The following is a 19,584-nucleotide window of genomic DNA, read 5'->3' as shown; positions in this document are numbered from 1 at the left end:
TAACTGCACTCAAATTTAGCAGGTATTTGAAAAATTATTTATGAGAGGAGAAGTATCAGTTAAATTTTTATATATCTTAATGTCTTACTAAAATGTATTTATTTTTTTAAAAAATTATACAGATGGGTGCAATTATATATTTATTTAAATTACCAAAGTTCAGTTGATTGGATAAGTATGGTTCTTATAAATTTATGATATTATGTTGAATTCTTACTGATATTTTTTTCTATTTAAACTCCAATAAATCATCATTTCAAATCCCTTTTATTACAAGTCCAAACCTACCTAAAGGTTAAACAATCTTTATATTTATTTTTATTTTTAAAAAAATAACCATATAAGGAAGTTTCATCTCAATAATTGACGTACTATTTTTAATCAAGTGCATGGGAGCATTGTTAAACGTGGTTTGGTGGGGTTGGTTTATGTCAAGAACTCGCTGGTGGACGTGTATTGCAAATGCGGGCTGTTTGAGGATGCAACCAAGTTGTTCTGTGGTGGTGGAGATAGAAATGTTGTAACGTGGAATGTAATGATCATGGGATGCTTTCATTGCCGAAATTTTGAACAAGCTTGCACCTATTTCCAAGCTATGATAAGGGAAGGCGTAGAACCCGACGGGGCTTCATACACTTCTCTTTTTCATGCTTCTGCAAGTATTGCAGCATTAACACAGGGGACCATGATCCATAGTCATGTTTTAAAAACCGGGCATGTGAAAGACTCTCATATTTCAAGTTCGTTGGTGACTATGTATGGGAAATGTGGAAGCATGTTAGACGCTTATCAAGTTTTTCGAGAAACTAAGGAACATTATGTGGTTTGTTGGACGGCTATGATAACAGTTTTCCATCTACATGGTTGCGCAAATGAGGCGATTGAATTGTTTGAGGAGATGCTCAATGAAGGGGTTGTGCCTGAATACATTACTTTTATTTCCATCTTGTCGGTTTGCAGCCATACGGGGAAGATTGATGATGGTTTTAAGTACTTCAATTCCATGGCTAATGTTCATAACATTAAACCCGGGCTTGATCATTATGCTTGCATGGTTGACTTGCTTGGTCGTGTTGGTCGATTGGAGGAAGCATGTAGGTTCATTGAATCCATGCCATTCGAGCCTGACTCGTTGGTTTGGGGGGCTTTGCTTGGGGCATGTGGAAAACATGCCAATGTTGAAATGGGAAGAGAGGCCGCAGAGAGACTTTTCAAGTTGGAACCGGATAATCCAAGAAACTATATGCTGCTTTTGAATATCTATTTAAGACACGGGATGTTGGAAGAAGCTGATGAGGTGAGAAGATTGATGGGGATCAATGGGGTGAGGAAAGAGAGTGGGTGTAGCTGGATTGATGTTAATAACAGGACCTTTGTTTTCTTTGCGAATGATAGGTCACTTTCAAGGACACAAGAGATTTATGGAATGCTGCAAAAGTTGCACGGTTTTCCCTTGATCTCAACCTTGAATCAGTCTCACTGTGGTGTGGTGTGATCCATATTAGAAATAGTATATTATAAGTTGGGTGTATTTTGAACTGAATGCTGGTTGGACAACTATAAGACCGAATCATTTTCAAGTCTTGAGGTCATTACTTTACTTAGCAAGGTTGATTTGTTTATGATATATGGTTATTAAAGAATTGGTTTGACCTGATGCTCTATGTTATTAATTTAATTTAATTAGTTTTGTGTTACAGTACTTCCTAACGAGGACTAAAAAGAAAATTTTCATGTTCCACGAACAATTGTTTATTACGGTTACTTTCTTATCTTTCTCCTCCTTATATTCAAATCAAACAGAGTAGTGGGGCTAGCGTCAGGTTTCCGTGTTTGGGCTGTCAAAGGTGGTTCGACTTCGCAGTTAACATTGTATTTTTGTCGGATGGAACGACAACAGTAGTGGTGGTTAAGTTTTTTTAATGTAAGTGTTTCTTTTACATTGATTCATCATGCCTCTGCATGAGTTATACCGTGTGGCTAAAGGGAAACTTGATGATCCAATAGAGATGAACAACAACACCACATGTGCAGTTGATCAATCTTCTGTGTAAGTTCAATAGCATGTTTTTGTTAATCCCATTTGATTTGATCTTTGTTCTATTTCTCTTGACTGTTTCCTCTTTTGTTTTTTAACACTATTTTTGTGGCAGACCCAACAATGATTTGTTTGAGTTGATTTGGGAAAAGGGCCAGATTTCAGTGCAGGGTCAGTCCAGTAGAGCTAGAGTGAGCCCAAATTGTAAAACTTTGCCATCTCACACTCCAATAGGATATGCTAATAATGCTATTACTACCAATACAAGGATGGGGAAGTGTGGGAATTTAGGTGCTGAATTGAATGAAATTAGAAGGCTAGTCCCATCAGGTGAAGTGGATTTGAGTGAAGAAGAGGAAGACATGGTGATGCCTTGGTTCAGTTATGGAAGGGATGATGACTCTTTGCAACATGGATATAGTACTGATTTTTTCCATGAACCATCTGGGGTCATGAATGAGCTTTCAGCATCAAATAATTTTTCTTTGCTAGATAGAAGAAATAATTGTAGTAAGATATTTAGGGACACTCATAAACACTCTCCATTTGCATCCGTTAGATCCAGGGTAGCAGATATAGCTGAAAACAATGCAAATAACGTTCCACCTGGATCAAGTGGTTTTTCTAGCTTAAAGATGGAGAAGCAAGGTCCAGTTATGTGTAGCAATAATAGTTCCACCATGATGAATTTTTCCCATTTTGCAAAACCTGCTGCTATTGTCAAAGCTAACCTTGAGAACATTGGCTTGGCATCAAGATCAGGAAGTGTCGGAATAAAGATAAAAAGTGCTGATGAATCAACAAAAGTTGAATTAAGTCGTGGAGAGCGTCCAAAGAAACCAGCCATACACAATCAAGATCAGGATGTTACTGTTTCTACAAAGGGTGACCCTTCTTGCAACGACGTGTCCAAGGTTGATCAAAATCAAACTTCAAATATAGTTGTTGGTGAAAGTGGGAATAAAGGACACGAAGCTGTTGAAAAAGGAGTGGAGCCAGCTGTGGTATCTTCCTCTGTTTGCTCTGGCAATGGTGCAGAGAGGGGTTCGGAGGATCCAAATCAAAATTTGAAGCGATAAAGTATAGACACTGAGGACTCTGAGAGCCAAAGTGAAGTTAGTGTCTTAGACTTAATTACCCTATCTTTTATGTGAAATTGTTTTATATTGTTCCACTATAATAAACTTTTTTTTTTTTTTTTATTTAAGGATGTTGAGGAAGAATCAGTTGGTGTCAAAAAGGAAGTTCATGCACGAGGATTTGGAGCCACGAGAGGCCGTTCAGCAGAAGTGCATAATCTATCTGAAAGGGTGAGTAAGAATCAGTGTTGTGTTAATTAAATCACAACAAATGTTCCTTATTAAGTGTGTGTTAAGTATATTGTTTCTGATGTATATGATAATGAGATTTTGGGATTTATTTGCGCAGAGACGAAGAGACAGGATCGATGAGAAGATGCGTGCGTTACAAGAACTCATACCAAATTGCAATAAGGTCGACCTTTGCTTTCTCGTTTATGCTTGGTACAATTTTGAAAGTTTTGAAGATTATAGTATGTTGATTATCACTGAGGATTTAAGCTTCAATTGGATATATTAGGGTTTGTTTAATTTGATGGAACGTAAAATGTTTTATCAAATCATTTGAGCTTCTAGTAGATCTGTCAAAAAAAATAAAAAATAGATAAGCTTGAAAGCAAATTTTAGGAGAGTTTGAGCATGTGTTAATAATTAATAATGAAATATATGTACATCAGTACATGCAAGTGGGAGTTTGTCCATCTTCTATGAATCTCTGTTATTGTTATTGTGCTATGCGTAAGATTCGCGATGTTGAAATTAATGTGGAAATATCTTGATAGACTAGCTAGATAAACGTTATATATATGCGACAAGATAGACATTTCAAAGTAGTTAAATAAAAAACTTGAACTCGAGGCTCAAACAGATATGAAATCTTTCAATACACAATGAGCTATATTTCAATCAAAGAAAACACACTCAGTAACTGAGACAGGTAAACATGAAACTTGAGAATATAAAAACTCAAATTGGCTAGAATAGATCGTGCAAATCAGTTGGCCTTTGTTAAACGAGAATTATCAATTGGTCGTGTTAAACGAATAGGTAGAGGCGTAGAGGGGGACTGGTGATATAATTAATGAAGGAAACAGAGAATAATGTTAATTAATTAGTAAAGAAAATAAAGGGACGGATGAGATAAATAAAGAGTGAAAAAAATTGAAAGAGTTGTGTTAATCAATAGTTGATATATTCTCCACCGTTTTTTTTGTCTCTCAAAACCTTCTTAGTTATACAGGCTAGGAACTCCCTTTCTATAGATTTCCCTAGATTTGTATCTATGGGTATGATTAGGCCCTCTCGTGTATTTTGTTCTCTCCTTTATATATATATATATATTCTTGGACAACCTTGGTGCAGTGGGGTTGGGGTGCCAATATGATTGGAAGAGGATGACTTTTCTTGGTTGCTTCTTTTTTTGCTTAAAAAAAGTAATTGATATATTTAACATATAATTAATGTTTATGTATTTAGACAAAGTCATAGTTGATGCGTTTTTTTAAAAAAACATGTTTAATTATTTTTAATGGACTAACATTATTTATTAAACCTTGTCAAAAATATTATTTATTATACAATTTATAATTATTTTCTTTTTTAAAATATTATTAACAAGTAGATTTTTTTATAGACCAAAATTAAAGACTTTACCCTCTTTAGGCTTTAACTAGCCCTGCCTTACTTACGGCAGTATCATGTCAATACTAAAGTTTAGCTTTTGTTTATAGGGTTTCAATTCTCATCCTGAATATACAATATGATCTCTCATTAAAATTAATAATAAAGAAATTAAGCCTTTCCACTAATAGAAAAAGCTTTAATTATTTTTTTAAACAGGTTGCACAATATAATTAGTTAGCTTTGATACCATAAAGCGCATCACATTATTAGTGGATCAAATTTAAATTCTATTTTTATACTCGAGGTTTTTCTGATTTCATGTGTATTAGGCGGATAAAGCTTCAATGTTGGATGAGGCGATAGAGTATCTCGAAACACTTCAACTCCAGCTTCAAGTACTCTTTCTCTTCCCCTCTCCCCAATCTCCACTAATGCTATCAATTATAATTTTAAAAAAATTATCTATGACCCATTCATTGTTCCTCATGTTTTTACATAGATTATGTCAATGGGAAGTGGTTTATATGTGCCTGCAATGATGTTACCTCCGGGAATGCAACACATGCATGCACCACATATGGGTCCTTTTTCACCTATAGGTGTTGGGATGCAAATGAGGTTAGGAATGGGCATGCTTGATGCTAATGTTATTGAGTCCTCTAGATTTATTCAAGTGCCCCAAATGCAAGGAACTCAACTTCCCATTACACATACACCTGGATCCTCTGTTTTACATGGGATGGCAAGACCAAATGCTCAAGTGTTTGGGCATCATCCTAGTCAGGTTCACCCCATGCCAATGCCACATGCTCCCATCTTTTCTTTTCCAGGAGAACCTTTTATCAACCCATCATCAACTTTAGGACTGATGGAAACTGTGGATAAGGCTTCTTCAGCCTTTGGCTTAAAGGATCAGATTCCACAACTTGTACAAAACACCAACAACGGTTGTAATTCAACAAATCAGATGTCAACACAGGTTTGTTTGCTAACAAAATTCTCAAGATTTTGTAGGCATATATGTTCGTTGGAGTTAAGGTTTAGTATAATCATGATAGTAAGTCTATTTATTACAAAAAATGTGGAACTTGAAGGATATGATATGACCCTTTTTGAGTTTGCTAAACATTTAATTGAAAATTTAGCTAGTTTCTATGATCATTTTTTTTTAAAGTCATAGGCATGTTGATGTCTGTATCTATTTTTGTTATGCTAGTGTGAAGCAACCATTGGTGGATTTGAACACTCAACTTTGGTACTTAATAGTGGTCATGCCACTTCGGCAAATGACAGAGGAGCTAGTAATCCCAGTAAAGAAGATAAACACTTGTGATTGATAAATCTAGTAAGTATTACTAGATGCTCGTGATAAATATACGTGTTTATTTTGACATTTTACTTATAAATTAATCATTCAGCTGTACTTGTAGGTTAATTATGATTAATGCTAGACTATGGCTAATAAACTCTCTTGCTTCTCATCTCTGCAAGTTCAATCTAGTGTTTCATAGAGAATACTACTTAAAAGCGATTGAGATTGAGCCGTCACAATAATCATTGGCATTCCTTTTATGGAACTAATAAAGCAAATATTTGGAGACAACACTTATATTTGTACATTCATTTTAGAGACTTATTCAATAAATATCTTAAAGTTCTTTGGGTTATTCAAACAGAGAATACATAGTATAGTATCTACTGATTGTGTAGAGTCTTATAAACTATTTATGCTATATTGACTTTTTTAATTATTATTTTAAAAGTTATGCTTTAAAAAAGTTATATTAATATCATTTTTTAACTAATTAAGAGTATAATTTTTTTACACCGTAAAGAATGTATATTCTAATTAATAATAGATTAAGACACTTGTGCGGAGGTAGTGAAGCTATACAAAAGACATGTTATCTTAGTATTCGACTACTCGTCATTACATAGAATTATTTTGATCACAAATATCTAACCCCCAATTCTTTGGATTAAATATTAATTTCACTTCTAATGGATAACTGTGGTTGACTTCAAGCAATTTTGAACATAAAAAAAAAAAAAAGCGAACATAGTTTGTCTTGTTAAATAAATTATTTATTCACATAAAATACAACGAGACCGTCCCTTACTAATGAGCTAATCTTATACGAATATCATCACATAGGAGTATAAGACTGTAGGAGTAGGAGAGCTTCTTTTTTAAAAAAATTTTTTTTTTGAAAAGTTGTTATATATTTATTCCCGGTACACATGACAGGCATCGCCAAAAAAGGGTGAATGGGGTCGGTCACAGATTAAATTTAAATTTGAGAACTATATGTTTTGATGCATTCAAACAATACACTTAGTAGAATAAGTATAAATGTTGTAAGTTACTCGATAATAACTTAGAAAGATATAGGAATAAAGTAAGTCAAGATAAAAATAAATTCCAACTTTAAATTTTTCTTACACTAAAATGGCAAATCAATAAGTTTTTACGACTTACGATATTCAACCACATCTTTTCGATACCTCATCCAATAAAAAAGAGACATCTCTCGTCCACAATTTTGATGAACGTCTTTCTGTGCTTGACGTTACAGTGATTAATATTTGTTGTCAATATTTATAAGATTTAGAAGCTAATTTTTATATTTATAAATTTAAATCTTTATGATTATTGAATGAAATAATTTCAACGTATACTTTCCTTCTCATATAGTCACGTTTTTTTTATCATGTAACACTTACGTGTTCTGCATGTCAATTTTTTTTATACCTTAATTAGTTATTCATTCAAAAGTTTTTTTTTTCATCTATCTTAATTTTCTTAATTAACACTCAAATTTATTTGATCAACGTTAAATAAAGTGATATATCTACACATTATTCATAAAACAAACTTTTATCTATTAAATCAAATTTTGAGTTTTTTTAATTTTTTTTAATATTTTAGTTAAGATCTTTTTAATATCCATTTAAATTATCTACAGGTACTCATCGAACTATCTATCTTCTATCAGTTAGAAAATTTATTCGTAGATATGAGTAAAAATATTTTTGCCACCTCTAACAGTGTGTATAAACCTAAATAATAAGTTAGTACAAATGCAGCAATAAAGAATTCAATAGAACTGGCTCATATAAAAAATTAAATTACAAGTACTTTTGATTCATTTGGAATATTTAAAACTCTCTTGCTAAAATATTTTCGAGGAAATTTAACTATATTTAAATATCAAATAATATAAAAAATGGATTTTAATATAATTATTATAATCTATAGAAATATAATTATTACAAAAAAACAAGAAATTTATCTGGTAGATTATATTGTATCCACATAAATTATTTATTCTCTATTTATTAGATTTTGAGCATTAAGCAAGTATGGAAAGGCAAGTTAGATGTGCTGCCACATTTGCTATTTTGCTCAGTGGGCCTATTATTCCTTTGGGGACCGTGTTTCATGCTCTTTCGCAGCTCTATACTATGGACAGAGAAAATTGGCCCAATGGATACTTCGGTGAGAAAGTTTGTGAAATGAGTAGGATTAGATTCTGTCATTAGGTAGCCCCAACCCCCTCCCCAGCCATACACATTATTATCTTGTGAGATGAAATTGATACCGAAAGAGAAATACAGCGAGTAATGACAAAGATCATAAATAATAATTATTAGTGAGGAAATTAAACTGTCAATCACATTTTTTGGAAAAGAAATAGATGATTTAAATCTTATAACCATACCAAAATGCTATTGAATTTAAATAGAATCGCATATACAATTGTGCATAACTGGGCTATTGATTAAAGGAGTTAATTTTACAAATAAATTACAAAAGTAGAGCTATTTTGAAATACTTTACCAAATTGGGACAATAAATGCTAAAAAAAAACTAATTTTTCAATGTCATGTCAACTTTTCTTTAGAAAAAATAAATTTTAATTTTTTAACGTGACTTGATTTCCACCTGGGATGCTACCGTGTCAGTAATGTTTTTAGATAATATTACTAACACTACAACGTCCTAAGTAACTTATAACTGCTAAATAATTATATTTTGATAATAGAAAATTAAGTAAATTTGGCTTTAAAAATAATTATTTAGTAGTTATTTGTACTTAATTGTTAAAGAATTGATGTTTCGTGAATTTTGGCTGTAAATATAAAAATTGGAGGTGTTAAAAGCAAAAAGAAGGAAATAATGAAGAAAAAAATTAGAAAGGCCTAGCCCATTCTCTTGCTTAGTGCACAACTCGCGCTAAGCGAGGCGTTAAGCACGAGAGTCAGAGTCCGTTACTCGCGCTCAACGCGCAACACAGGCTAAGCGGGCACAACTAAAAACAGAACGTGCTAAGCGCGCAGAACGCGCTAAGCGAGAGGAACTCATTAAGCACATGATCTGAACGCGCTAAGCGAGGGGTGCCGCGCTGAGCGAGCCTACAAAGGCCCAAAGCCCACCCTAGCAACTATAAATAGAGAGCTTAGTCAAGGGGAAACGACATACTGAGTCTCATAGTTCTCTGACTACTACCTAAAGCTTGAGAACTCTTCCTCTCCTTTCTCTCATCATTCATGGCCATGAGTGACTAATCCCCTAGTTAGAGCCTAACAGGCCTAAAAAGCGAAACGATGTATAATGTACTTCAGATTTATCAATGCAAAAGGATTCTTTCTAGATTTTTTCTATTCTATTATCCTTTCTGTTTCTATCTTGCATTTTTTGTCTTTACATTCTTTTAGGGGTTAGATGCTCGGGAGAAGATAACTACTAATAGAACAAAAATAAAAGATTTCATAAAAGATCATTGCTAGACATAGAATGACACTTTTATGCCCATGCATTTCATGGAAGCATCTAGAACTTAATCCTCATGCATTTTATTTATTGAATCTTTTCAAAGGCATTTGGGAGATAGGTAAATAAAATAGGCCTGTCACCCTGAGGCATCAGAGACAAGTACATGGATAGATATAGATAGAATAGATCTAATCACAATGATAAAGAAAATCATCAACTCATATATCCTAAACCAATAAGACATGCTAGGTCCTAACATTTGCATCCTATTGAATTCCTCCTTAATTATTCTGTTTTCAATTCTTTGCTTTTTACTCTATTCATTGTTATTACTTTCTATTCTTTCTTCTACTATTTTCCTTTTATTTTCTCTTATAAATTGAAAAGTATCCAAGATAAGTACAACACAAAATCTCTGTAGAAATTGACACTCGAACTTTTGAGATTTTATTACTTGAACATTTGATACACTTGTCAAACGCCTAATAGTAACATTAATAAATCGAAATTAAAAAAAAAGTTGACATCAAAAGTTTTTCACTGTTGATTGTTCTAATTTGGTAAAAGAACATTCTAATTTTTTTGGGTTAGTTTGTAATTAGTAAAATTATCCCTAAAAAAAATGTTTACATTGTATGTAAACTTCATGATAATGTAAAAAAAAGAGTATTTTTAGTTCTTATAATTTACTATTTTTTATTTTTGTTTTAGTCCTTACAAAATGTAATTGTTTTATTTTTTTGTCTTTAAAATATTTTAGATAATATTTTTTTACTGTTCAAAGCGTTTTATCTAAAGCACATTAAGAAAAAAAACAAAACAATCACATCTTATAAGGATTAAAGTCAATTTTTTTAGGGAAAATAAAAAAATAAAATACTAAATTACAAAAGACCAAAAATATTTAAGAGAAAAAAATCATCACAATTCAGAAGGAGTATTGCAAAATCTAATTATATAAACTATAAACAGACGTAGAATTTCAGCATGACGATCCATTTCGAACTTACAACTGAAATCACAAGCCCTTACCATTTAACTGGTCTCATTGATACGTATAATGGATACTGTCGAGTAACTTAACGAGACCAGACCACCAATAATAATAATGATAAGCTTGATATGACATTGTATTTGAATCATCAGAGTAGGCACCCTCGTGAAATTCCATGTCGCTAACTAATAATGAAATACAATTATTCAAGTAATCCAATATGATAAATTAAGGTTGTAAAATACCAAAAGGTGTACGGATATAAATAAGTATGTAACCAAAAATCCTTAACGAAAGTCAATTTGCAAAGCTGGCAATGTAAACAAGAAGATGATGGCATTATGCGTAGAATGGTACAGAAGCATGTTGTGGACAAATAAATTATGGTTGGCTCGGATGTATTAAGGTGTATTGTAAAGTAACCATCTACTAGGTCCAAGTTTGATCGAATTAGATATTGGTCTGTCTAATGTCTGGCACTGGCACTAGTTCTCCTGAAAGTTTTTTTCTTTTTGGGTTTGATTAGACCCTTGTAATCAAAATCTGTGGAGTATTCCCCAAGCTCAACGCACAAGTTCTGATTGAGAAGACTCAAGTCCCCTAGAGCTAATGCCTATTAGAATCTCAAATAGTTCAAATACAGGCATAAGCTCTCCCCCAAAATCAAAAGCAATGATGCAAATGTAGCAATAAAGTTGACTATCATTTCCCCACTACAAAGCAAAAGTGAAAATGTAATTATTCAAGAATGGGGTACAAAGGAACATTTCAACCAGACAAAGCTTTTGATAATTGATGGGGTTAGGGCTTTAAGTTTCATGGGTTTGTGTGATATTAAAAAACCCTTATACTAATAATTTTGCCTTGTTTTTCAAGTCAATTTCCTCTGTTTATTATTGGTCATTTCCTAGATGCTTACATGTTGTGCACAGTGCACTTAATAAAATAACTAATCCCAGTGATTAGTGGGGAATAACTTCTAGAATTTAACTTAATAATCATTATTAGTTGGATCTTAATCTTCCATAAATGGAAAGCAACGTCATGAATGAGACACTCATGTTTCTGTCATCATCATCGCTTATTGCTTTGACAAGACTAAAGATAACTAAGTAGCTGTTAACTAAAACACATGAAACTTGCATGTGCCCGTGTTTCCAATCACGCTTAATGGGCCAATTTAGCGGGATAATATGGTCTTCTTATCTTAGATTGAAACTTTTGTGAACATTACTAGTTTTAGTTATCCAACAAATCAAGGTGGGAACTCGCTGGCCACGAATTCTATTCCATCATAGTTGTACTACTAATACTCCTACTACTCATAGGAATTTCCTAATTACTTAACTAAGGAAGAAAAAAAAATGCTACTCTGAATCTTAAGGAACAACCGCATAAACTATTGAGATTTTTTGTGCTGCTTAATTTGCAATGATAATTATACTTTTCTGCCTTCTGGAGTAATCTACTTGTTTATTACTGGGGCCTAACCCAAGAAAAGACACTTCACTTTAGGCCTAGGCTAAATAATAGTTTTTGGTGGGAACTTTGACAGAGACTAAATTTTGCAAAATAAGCTTAACTTGAAAGTGGTTACAACTATTTCTACAGTTTCATGCTGCTTATTTTAATCAAATATTTCCCATTAGCAGGCTAATTCAATTATACCAATTACCAAGCAAAGATAGGTTAGTATCATGAAATTATGAATTGTAACAACTGCTCTTTCTTGTCAATTAGTTGTCTGTTGTAGGATTAGATGTGGAAATGCTGGTTTTTAGGATAATGCAGAGGCATCTTCATTTTTCAAGGGCAAGTGGATTATGTCTCCTTCTATTTCAAATGCCCATTATGATCATCTAAAAAGATCTCTTTATGAAATTTACTTCACAAACTTCCCATCAATATTATAACTTGCAAACGTTTAAGCATTTCAAATCACACATTTTGCTTTACCTTGATTGCATCGTTTGCTATCGCTAAAATGGTTAAAATCGTTTGTAGTACGAATTGTTATTAAAGCCTCCCACATGATAAGATAGGTCTTGCAGAATATATGCAAGTTGGCACCCGTTTTAGAAAATTTAATGAAAAGATAATTTCTAAAACCAAATTATACTTTTGCTTTATGTAGTCAATAAAGAATCTGAAGGCCGCAGAGACATTTTACACTGAACCTGTTACAACCATGTTGTGTCACTGAAGCAAAAGAATACCAATTCAAGTGTCATGGTTTCTACCAATTGTTCTGTACTGCTGGTATTTTGTTTACTGCTTGAAAATTCAGGTCGTGAATTTCAGTTATACATCGAGCTTCGTGATTTCTTTAAATTTGTTGATTATGCGTATAACTTTTGAATTTGGAAAGTATAATATAGGAGGACATTTATGAGTAATTTCTAGAACCGTGTTGATGTATGGGAGGGTTCATAGTAAGGACAAAAATTTTGTTTAATTAATTTCAACATTTGTAATCAATGATTTCCTGGACAATTTCGAAGATAAATTGAATACTGTACATTTTTTTTTTCTTTTTTAAAAGAGGGTTATAGTCATTTAATCTCTGATTTATGGCACTATGCACTGGACGTAAACAATAAGCTTAACTTTAGGTATATGGCCTACAAAGATTAACATCACATATTCCCATATTGACGATAATGCCACACAATTCCTTTCTTATGCAGTCCTCTTTGCTGCAGAATAACTAGGGGATCAGTAGCTGCAATTACCATAAAAATTGCCATATATGTTCAACCATCTCAAAGCAATGAGCAATCCCAGCTAAGCAAGTTGTGAGACAAATACACAACAAAGTGTCCAAGTGATTTTGGATTAGATTTGTCTCAACTACTGTCTGCCTCTGGTTATCAAAATGCATGGCTCAAGAGAATTTAACATACCTATTGCCTCTTACCTTCTGTGACTAATGGTCAGTTATTTTTTTTAATAATAATGATAATATGAAAAATGTAAAACAGATTCCATGTACAAGCGTGTTTCTTGAACAGTTTTATTCTTAATAAGAATTTAAGGTGCCACCCTAGCCTCTATCCTGGAACCGAATATTTGCCTCTATAGACTAAACGTTTATCATAAGAAAACAAGTATAATAATTTATTATCTTATTTTGTTAAAACTAGACTGCTTCATTTGTTCCATAAACATAGACATCAATTTTGATTTCACGCAAGAAAAGAAAAATAAAAAGAGGGGGAAGAAGACGACGACTAGAAAACATTGGTTCAATTATAAAGCTGACCAACTTAATTTTTGTCACTAATTAAATGACCCAATTGATTATTTTGCTGTGGATATCCAAAGGACAACGAAGCCGACACATATTATAGACGTATGTAGACAGCAATAAGAGTAATGGAGTGTATAAAGTATAAAAACATTTTAAAATGTTAGGAGTTTGACTTCTTGGAACAGCTCATATGGGAAATATAAGATAAGCCTAGAGGCTCATGATGAGGTATGGTCGTGGACTATGGAGATTACAATTACAAGCATCTTTCCATTGAGGACTAATATTTTATAATTCAAATTTTCCAATTGGATGGCTGAATTAGGACATGGCTTAGGCCGCGGAAGCTCACAATGTCAGAACAAATAGACAGGCAATCGCAGGAAGATATCAAAATTAATATGACTAATATATAAACTTATATTATTGAGAGGTGAAGGAAGATACCCTTATGGGTTTAGAACGTGCTCGTGAAAAAATGAAGCACTCGAAGACAAAGCATTATTTTGGATTCTTCTGTGCCATGAATAACTCGCAGAGAATATTGTACAATTTGTGCCATCTCAGAAGGACAAAGGAAAAGTTTAATTTATTATGCGTACAATGTCCTATAATTACTTCTATTCCAAGATATGTAATGTTATTTAATTTTTTCTATATAAAAAAAAAGTAGGTCACCCTTTTAATCTATCTTCAATTTACATTACTTTAGACACATGCTGCGACCCTTATTGTTGTTAAGTTTTCCTGTTTAGAAATGATTGAAGCGAATGTCTATGAATTGATTAATTTACTACTTGATGGCCATGTCCTGCTGTTAGCACACAATCACTAGTCCCTGATTTAACTAACTGGTTGTTGGTTAATTTGAAAATCGAGATAATCCTGGATAAATCTGAAGTCGTGTATAAACACTTTCAGATTGAATCAAATTTCGGGGTTCAACCAAAATTGTTCAATCGGATAAAATCAGAAGATTATAATTCAAGAGTTTTGTTTTGGTCTTGTATGTTTTTCACATGTTATGCTTTCTGAACCAGGATGATTATTTATAATCAAAGAACAGGTGGTTTTTGGCGGTTGATGGAAGTTATTTATTTTTAAAAATTGCCGTTGATGGAAGTTTTAGTAACTTCCATGTAACTTCCAACCGTTGATGGAAGTTTTAGTAACTTCCATGTAACTTCCAACCTTTGCCTAAACGAACATCTCGTTATTACATTAAAACAAGCGTGCACTCTTATTTTAACATAATAAAGAGATCAATTACACTAAAATGTCCAACAAACCTCCCCCATTTTAGTGTAATTACCGATCAAATCACCAAAGTCATAACATACCACAAACTACTGCATAGATGAAATATCGTGACGATTGAATTTCATCTTAGCAAATTACACCTTTCAAATATTCGAATATCAGGGTGTCACTAAGGATTGAACCCTTTCTATTCATAATGAATACATGAAGATAATCTGCACAATAGTTTATAACATTACTCTTGCTCGACACTAGTTTTACTAGCCTGTGTCCCTATCCTTCATAAGCATATCAAAGCCAAGTCCCAGCTTCTTGAAGCGGCTAAACTTCATGCTTATATAGGTAGTCCTTTTCTTTCTTGCACCTGTAAATGCAATTTTTCAAAAGAACCATTGAGAAGTTATACTTCAACCTCCTTAACTTACAGAACCGAACACATTCCTTTTGGGATACTTTCGATGATGTGTTCCAATCTCTACATGTTAAGCTTTCCACATTGAATTCAGCACCTAATGTCATATTAGATGGGAATTGGGTATCTTAACATAAGAGATTTCAGATGGACTTTAATCCTAATCCCACAGCCGACCTTTTCACGAGATCTCTACTTAACCCTTTGGTTAAATGATCGGCCAAATTATGCTGAGTTCTCACAAACTCCACTGATATCACACCATGCATGATTAACTCCCGAACCATGTTGTGTCTAACACCCAAGTGTCTAGACTTCCCATTATACACTTGACTATATGCCTTAGCCAAAGTTGCCTGACTATCACACCTGATAGACATGGGAGGTATAGGTTTGGGCCACAATGGAATCTCATAGATCAGATTTCTTAGCCACTCAGCTTCTTTACCAGCTGCTGCTAAAGCTACAAATTCAGATTCCATTGTTGAATTTGTAATGCAGGTCTGTTTCTTGGATGCCCAAGAGATAGCACCTCCTCCAAGGAGGAATACCCAACCACTTGTGGATGAATAATCCTCCATATTGGTTATCCAACTTGCATCAGAGTAACCTTCAATAACCGAAGGAAATCCAGTATATGTCAAACCATAGTCAATGGTTCCCTTTAAGTACTTGAATACTCTATTCATAGCTTGCCAATGATGAGAACTAGGATTACTTGTAAACCTACTGAGTTTAGCAACAGCATAAGCTATATCAGGCCTAGTACTAATCATTGCATACATGAGTGATCCTATCGCCCTTGAGTATTCAAGTTGAGACACTGCTACACCTTTATTAGGTAATAGCTTCAGGTTAGGATCAATGGGAGTACTTACCGGAGAACAATCTTTAAAATTAAATTTCTCCAATATCTTCTCAATATAATGTGATTGAGAGATGGAAATACCATTGTTTCCACGTTTGATCTTTATTCCTAAGATCACATCCGCCTCCCCCATATCTTTCATATCAAACTTAGAAGACAAAAATGCCTTAGTTTCATCAACTTGATCTTGGTCGGTACCAAAGATCAACATGTCGTCTACATACAGACAAATGATAACTCCTTTGCCATGAGTATCAAACTTGCTGTATAGACATTTATCTGCTTGGTTTATAACAAAACCACTAGACAACACAACCTCATCAAATTTTTGATGCCATTGCTTAGGCGCTTGTTTCAAGCCATAAAGAGATTTCATCAGTTTACACACCTTATTTTCATTTCCTGGCATAACAAACCCTTCAGGTTGTTTCATGTATATCTCTTCATCCAATTCACCATTTAAGAATGCAGTTTTCACATCCATTTGGTGAATCATCAGATTGTGGATAGCAGCAAGTGCTAACAACAGTCTAATAGTGGATATCCTAGCAACAGGAGCATATGTATCGAAAAAATCAATACCCTCCTTTTGCCTAAAGCCTTGGATAACCAATCTGGCTTTGTACTTGTCAACAGTACCATCCACTTTCATCTTTCTCCTAAAGATCATCTTACATCCTAATGGCTTACATCCAGGAGGTAAGTCAACCAATTTCCATGTATTATTTTGCATGATGGAATCCATCTCACTTTGGATTGCTTCTTTCCAGAATACAGCATCCCTTGAAGCCATTGCTTCACTAAAAGTCTTTGGGTCTTCCTCAACATTAAGGCAATATTGATATTGAAATTCAATATCATTCCTTGACCCTTCAACCAAATAGAGTTGAAAGTCATCACCAAATGACTTAGCCTTTCTTACTCTCATACTCTTTCTAGTTTCAGTACTAGTTGAAGGTATATCCTCAATATTAACTGAGACTTTCGACATGGAATTCATGTCCTTTGGCCTAGGTATAGATGTAAACCTTTGTTCATCAAAGATAGCATCCCGTGACTCTATAACCGAGTTCACAACAACATAATCATTAGATTCTAGCACATAGAATCTATATGCTTTAGAATGTTCAGCATATCCAATAAATATGCAATCTATACCTCTTTCACCTATGGTTTTCCTTTTAGGTTCTGTAAGCCTGACTACAGCCCTACATCCCCAAATTTTGAGATAACTCAAATTTGGTGTCTTTTTATGCCAAAGTTCATATGGGGTAACCTTATTCCTTTTGTTAGGAATTCGGTTCAACAAGTAACAGGCTGTCAACATAGCCTCACCCCAAAATCCTTCACTTAAACCCGAATAGGATAACATGGAATTCACCATTTCTTTCAAGGTTCTATTCTTCCTTTCGGCTACACCATTCTGTTGTGGTGTATAGGGAGCTGTAGTTTGATGTATTATTCCAGTAGATTGAAAATAAACCGGATCATAATACTCACCTCCCCTATCCGTACGAAGAGTTTTGATTAGCCCATTTTGATGAAGTTCTACCTCTTTCTTATAAATTTTAAATTTATCAAGAGCTTCATCTTTTGTATTTAATAAATATACATAACAATACCTTGATGCATCATCAATAAAAGTAACAAGATATTTTTTATGACCTAATGATGGAGTAGCATGCAAATCACACAAATCACTATGAATAAGGTCTAAGACTTTAGTCTCACTTTTAACATCCTTAAAAGGTTTCCTAGTGATCTTGGTCAACATGCAAGTTTTGCATTTTTCAATGTTCATATCAAAAGGAGGAATCATACTTGTTTTTGACATATCTTTTAATCTTTTGTAATGAACATGTCCTAATCTAGCATGCCAAATTTCTGATTTTGTCATATTAGTTATAGAACTACACGAGGCCATACAAACAGATTCATGAACAAAAGGAACATCAATGTTTAATTTAAACATTCCATTACAACGATAACCAAATCCAACAAACGAACCATGTCTTGACAAGATGTACTTGTCACTTTCAAGTACTTGCTTGAAACCACAATTATTTAAAACCATACCAGACAATAAGTTCTTACGAATACCAGGTACAAATAAGACATTATCCAAATACAAACTTTTTCCGGAAGTAAAAACTAAATTCACACAACCTAATCCTAGGATTGGTTCAGTTGCAACATTGCCCATCTTCACAATAGAGCCATCATCGATTGGTCTAAATTCCTTGAACCAACGACGATCTTTGCACACATGGCTTGTTGCTCCCGAATCAAACCACCAAGCAACGTCATCATCCTGCACATAGAATGCATCAGATATTAGTGATACATAATTTGAATTCGTATTCGAATTAAAATTATTCACTACAATCTGACCTTGTTGCTTTTCAGGATCATTAGACCCACTTGGACCAGCCTTGTTCTTTCCTTTGAACACCCGGCAATCCCTCTTTAAATGACCAAGTTTCCCACACTTCCAACATGACAATCTTGTCTGTTTGTTTGGACCTTTGTTCTTATTTCCTTGAAATTTTCGTTTGTTACCTTTAGCATTGTAATTTTGCTTAACTGTTCCACTTTCCTCTACCATATTAACGGAAGAGGAACCTGCTACGGTTTTATCATTGACTTTGTCAATTTCCTGAGCCCTCAGCGACTCCTCAATCATGAAATGACTACCGAGTTGAACCAGAGTCAACTCTTCCTTCATATGTTTCAAGGTATGCTTGAAGTCTTTCCAAGAAGAAGGCAGTTTATCAATTATAGATGAAACTGCAATGGATTCATCCATTTTCAAATCATGTTGAGTAAACTGACCCAAAATCCGCAGCAGTTCATTATATTGCTCCATAACAGGCCTCGAATCAATCATTTTGTAATTAAAGAAATTACTAACTAAGAATTTGTTACTTGAGGCATCTTCTGCCATATACTTGGATTCAAGAGAGTCCCATAATTCCTTAGCAGACTCAACATTTTGATAAATATCAAAGAGAGAGTCAGACATACCGTTCAGAATGTGTCCACGACAAATGTAATCGTCGTTCTCCCATTTCGAACGCTTCCTTGTTTGATCCAGAGTTTCGCCTTCCATATACATCGGCATCGGTGTACTCAGCACATACACCACATTCAATGTTGTCAAGAGAAAGTGCATCTTCTTCTGCCATTACATTAAAACAAGCGTGCACTCTTATTTTAACATAATAAAGAGATCAATTACACTAAAATGTCCAACACTGGTGTGGGTATTATCTTTTTTCTATTT

The 19,584-nt window shown here is 33.7% G+C and overlaps 1 protein-coding gene and 1 pseudogene across 1 annotated transcript; both read left to right on the top strand.

Annotated features, from left to right (window-relative positions):
* The first annotated feature begins 446 nt into the window (after positions 1-446).
* On the top strand, positions 447-6,267 carry LOC102669954 (transcription factor PIF3-like; annotated as a pseudogene).
* Positions 596-1,495, top strand: LOC106798272 (pentatricopeptide repeat-containing protein At2g13600). The gene has a single exon (XM_014774266.1). It carries the CDS (start codon positions 596-598, stop codon positions 1,493-1,495), a length of 900 nt encoding a protein of 299 aa, XP_014629752.1.
* Positions 6,268-19,584: the final 13,317 nt, after the last annotated feature.

Source organism: Glycine max, chromosome 3 (assembly GCF_000004515.6).
Source record: "Glycine max cultivar Williams 82 chromosome 3, Glycine_max_v4.0, whole genome shotgun sequence".
Classification (NCBI taxonomy): Eukaryota; Viridiplantae; Streptophyta; class Magnoliopsida; order Fabales; family Fabaceae; genus Glycine; species Glycine max.
This window is presented reverse-complemented; position numbering and strand designations above follow the sequence as displayed.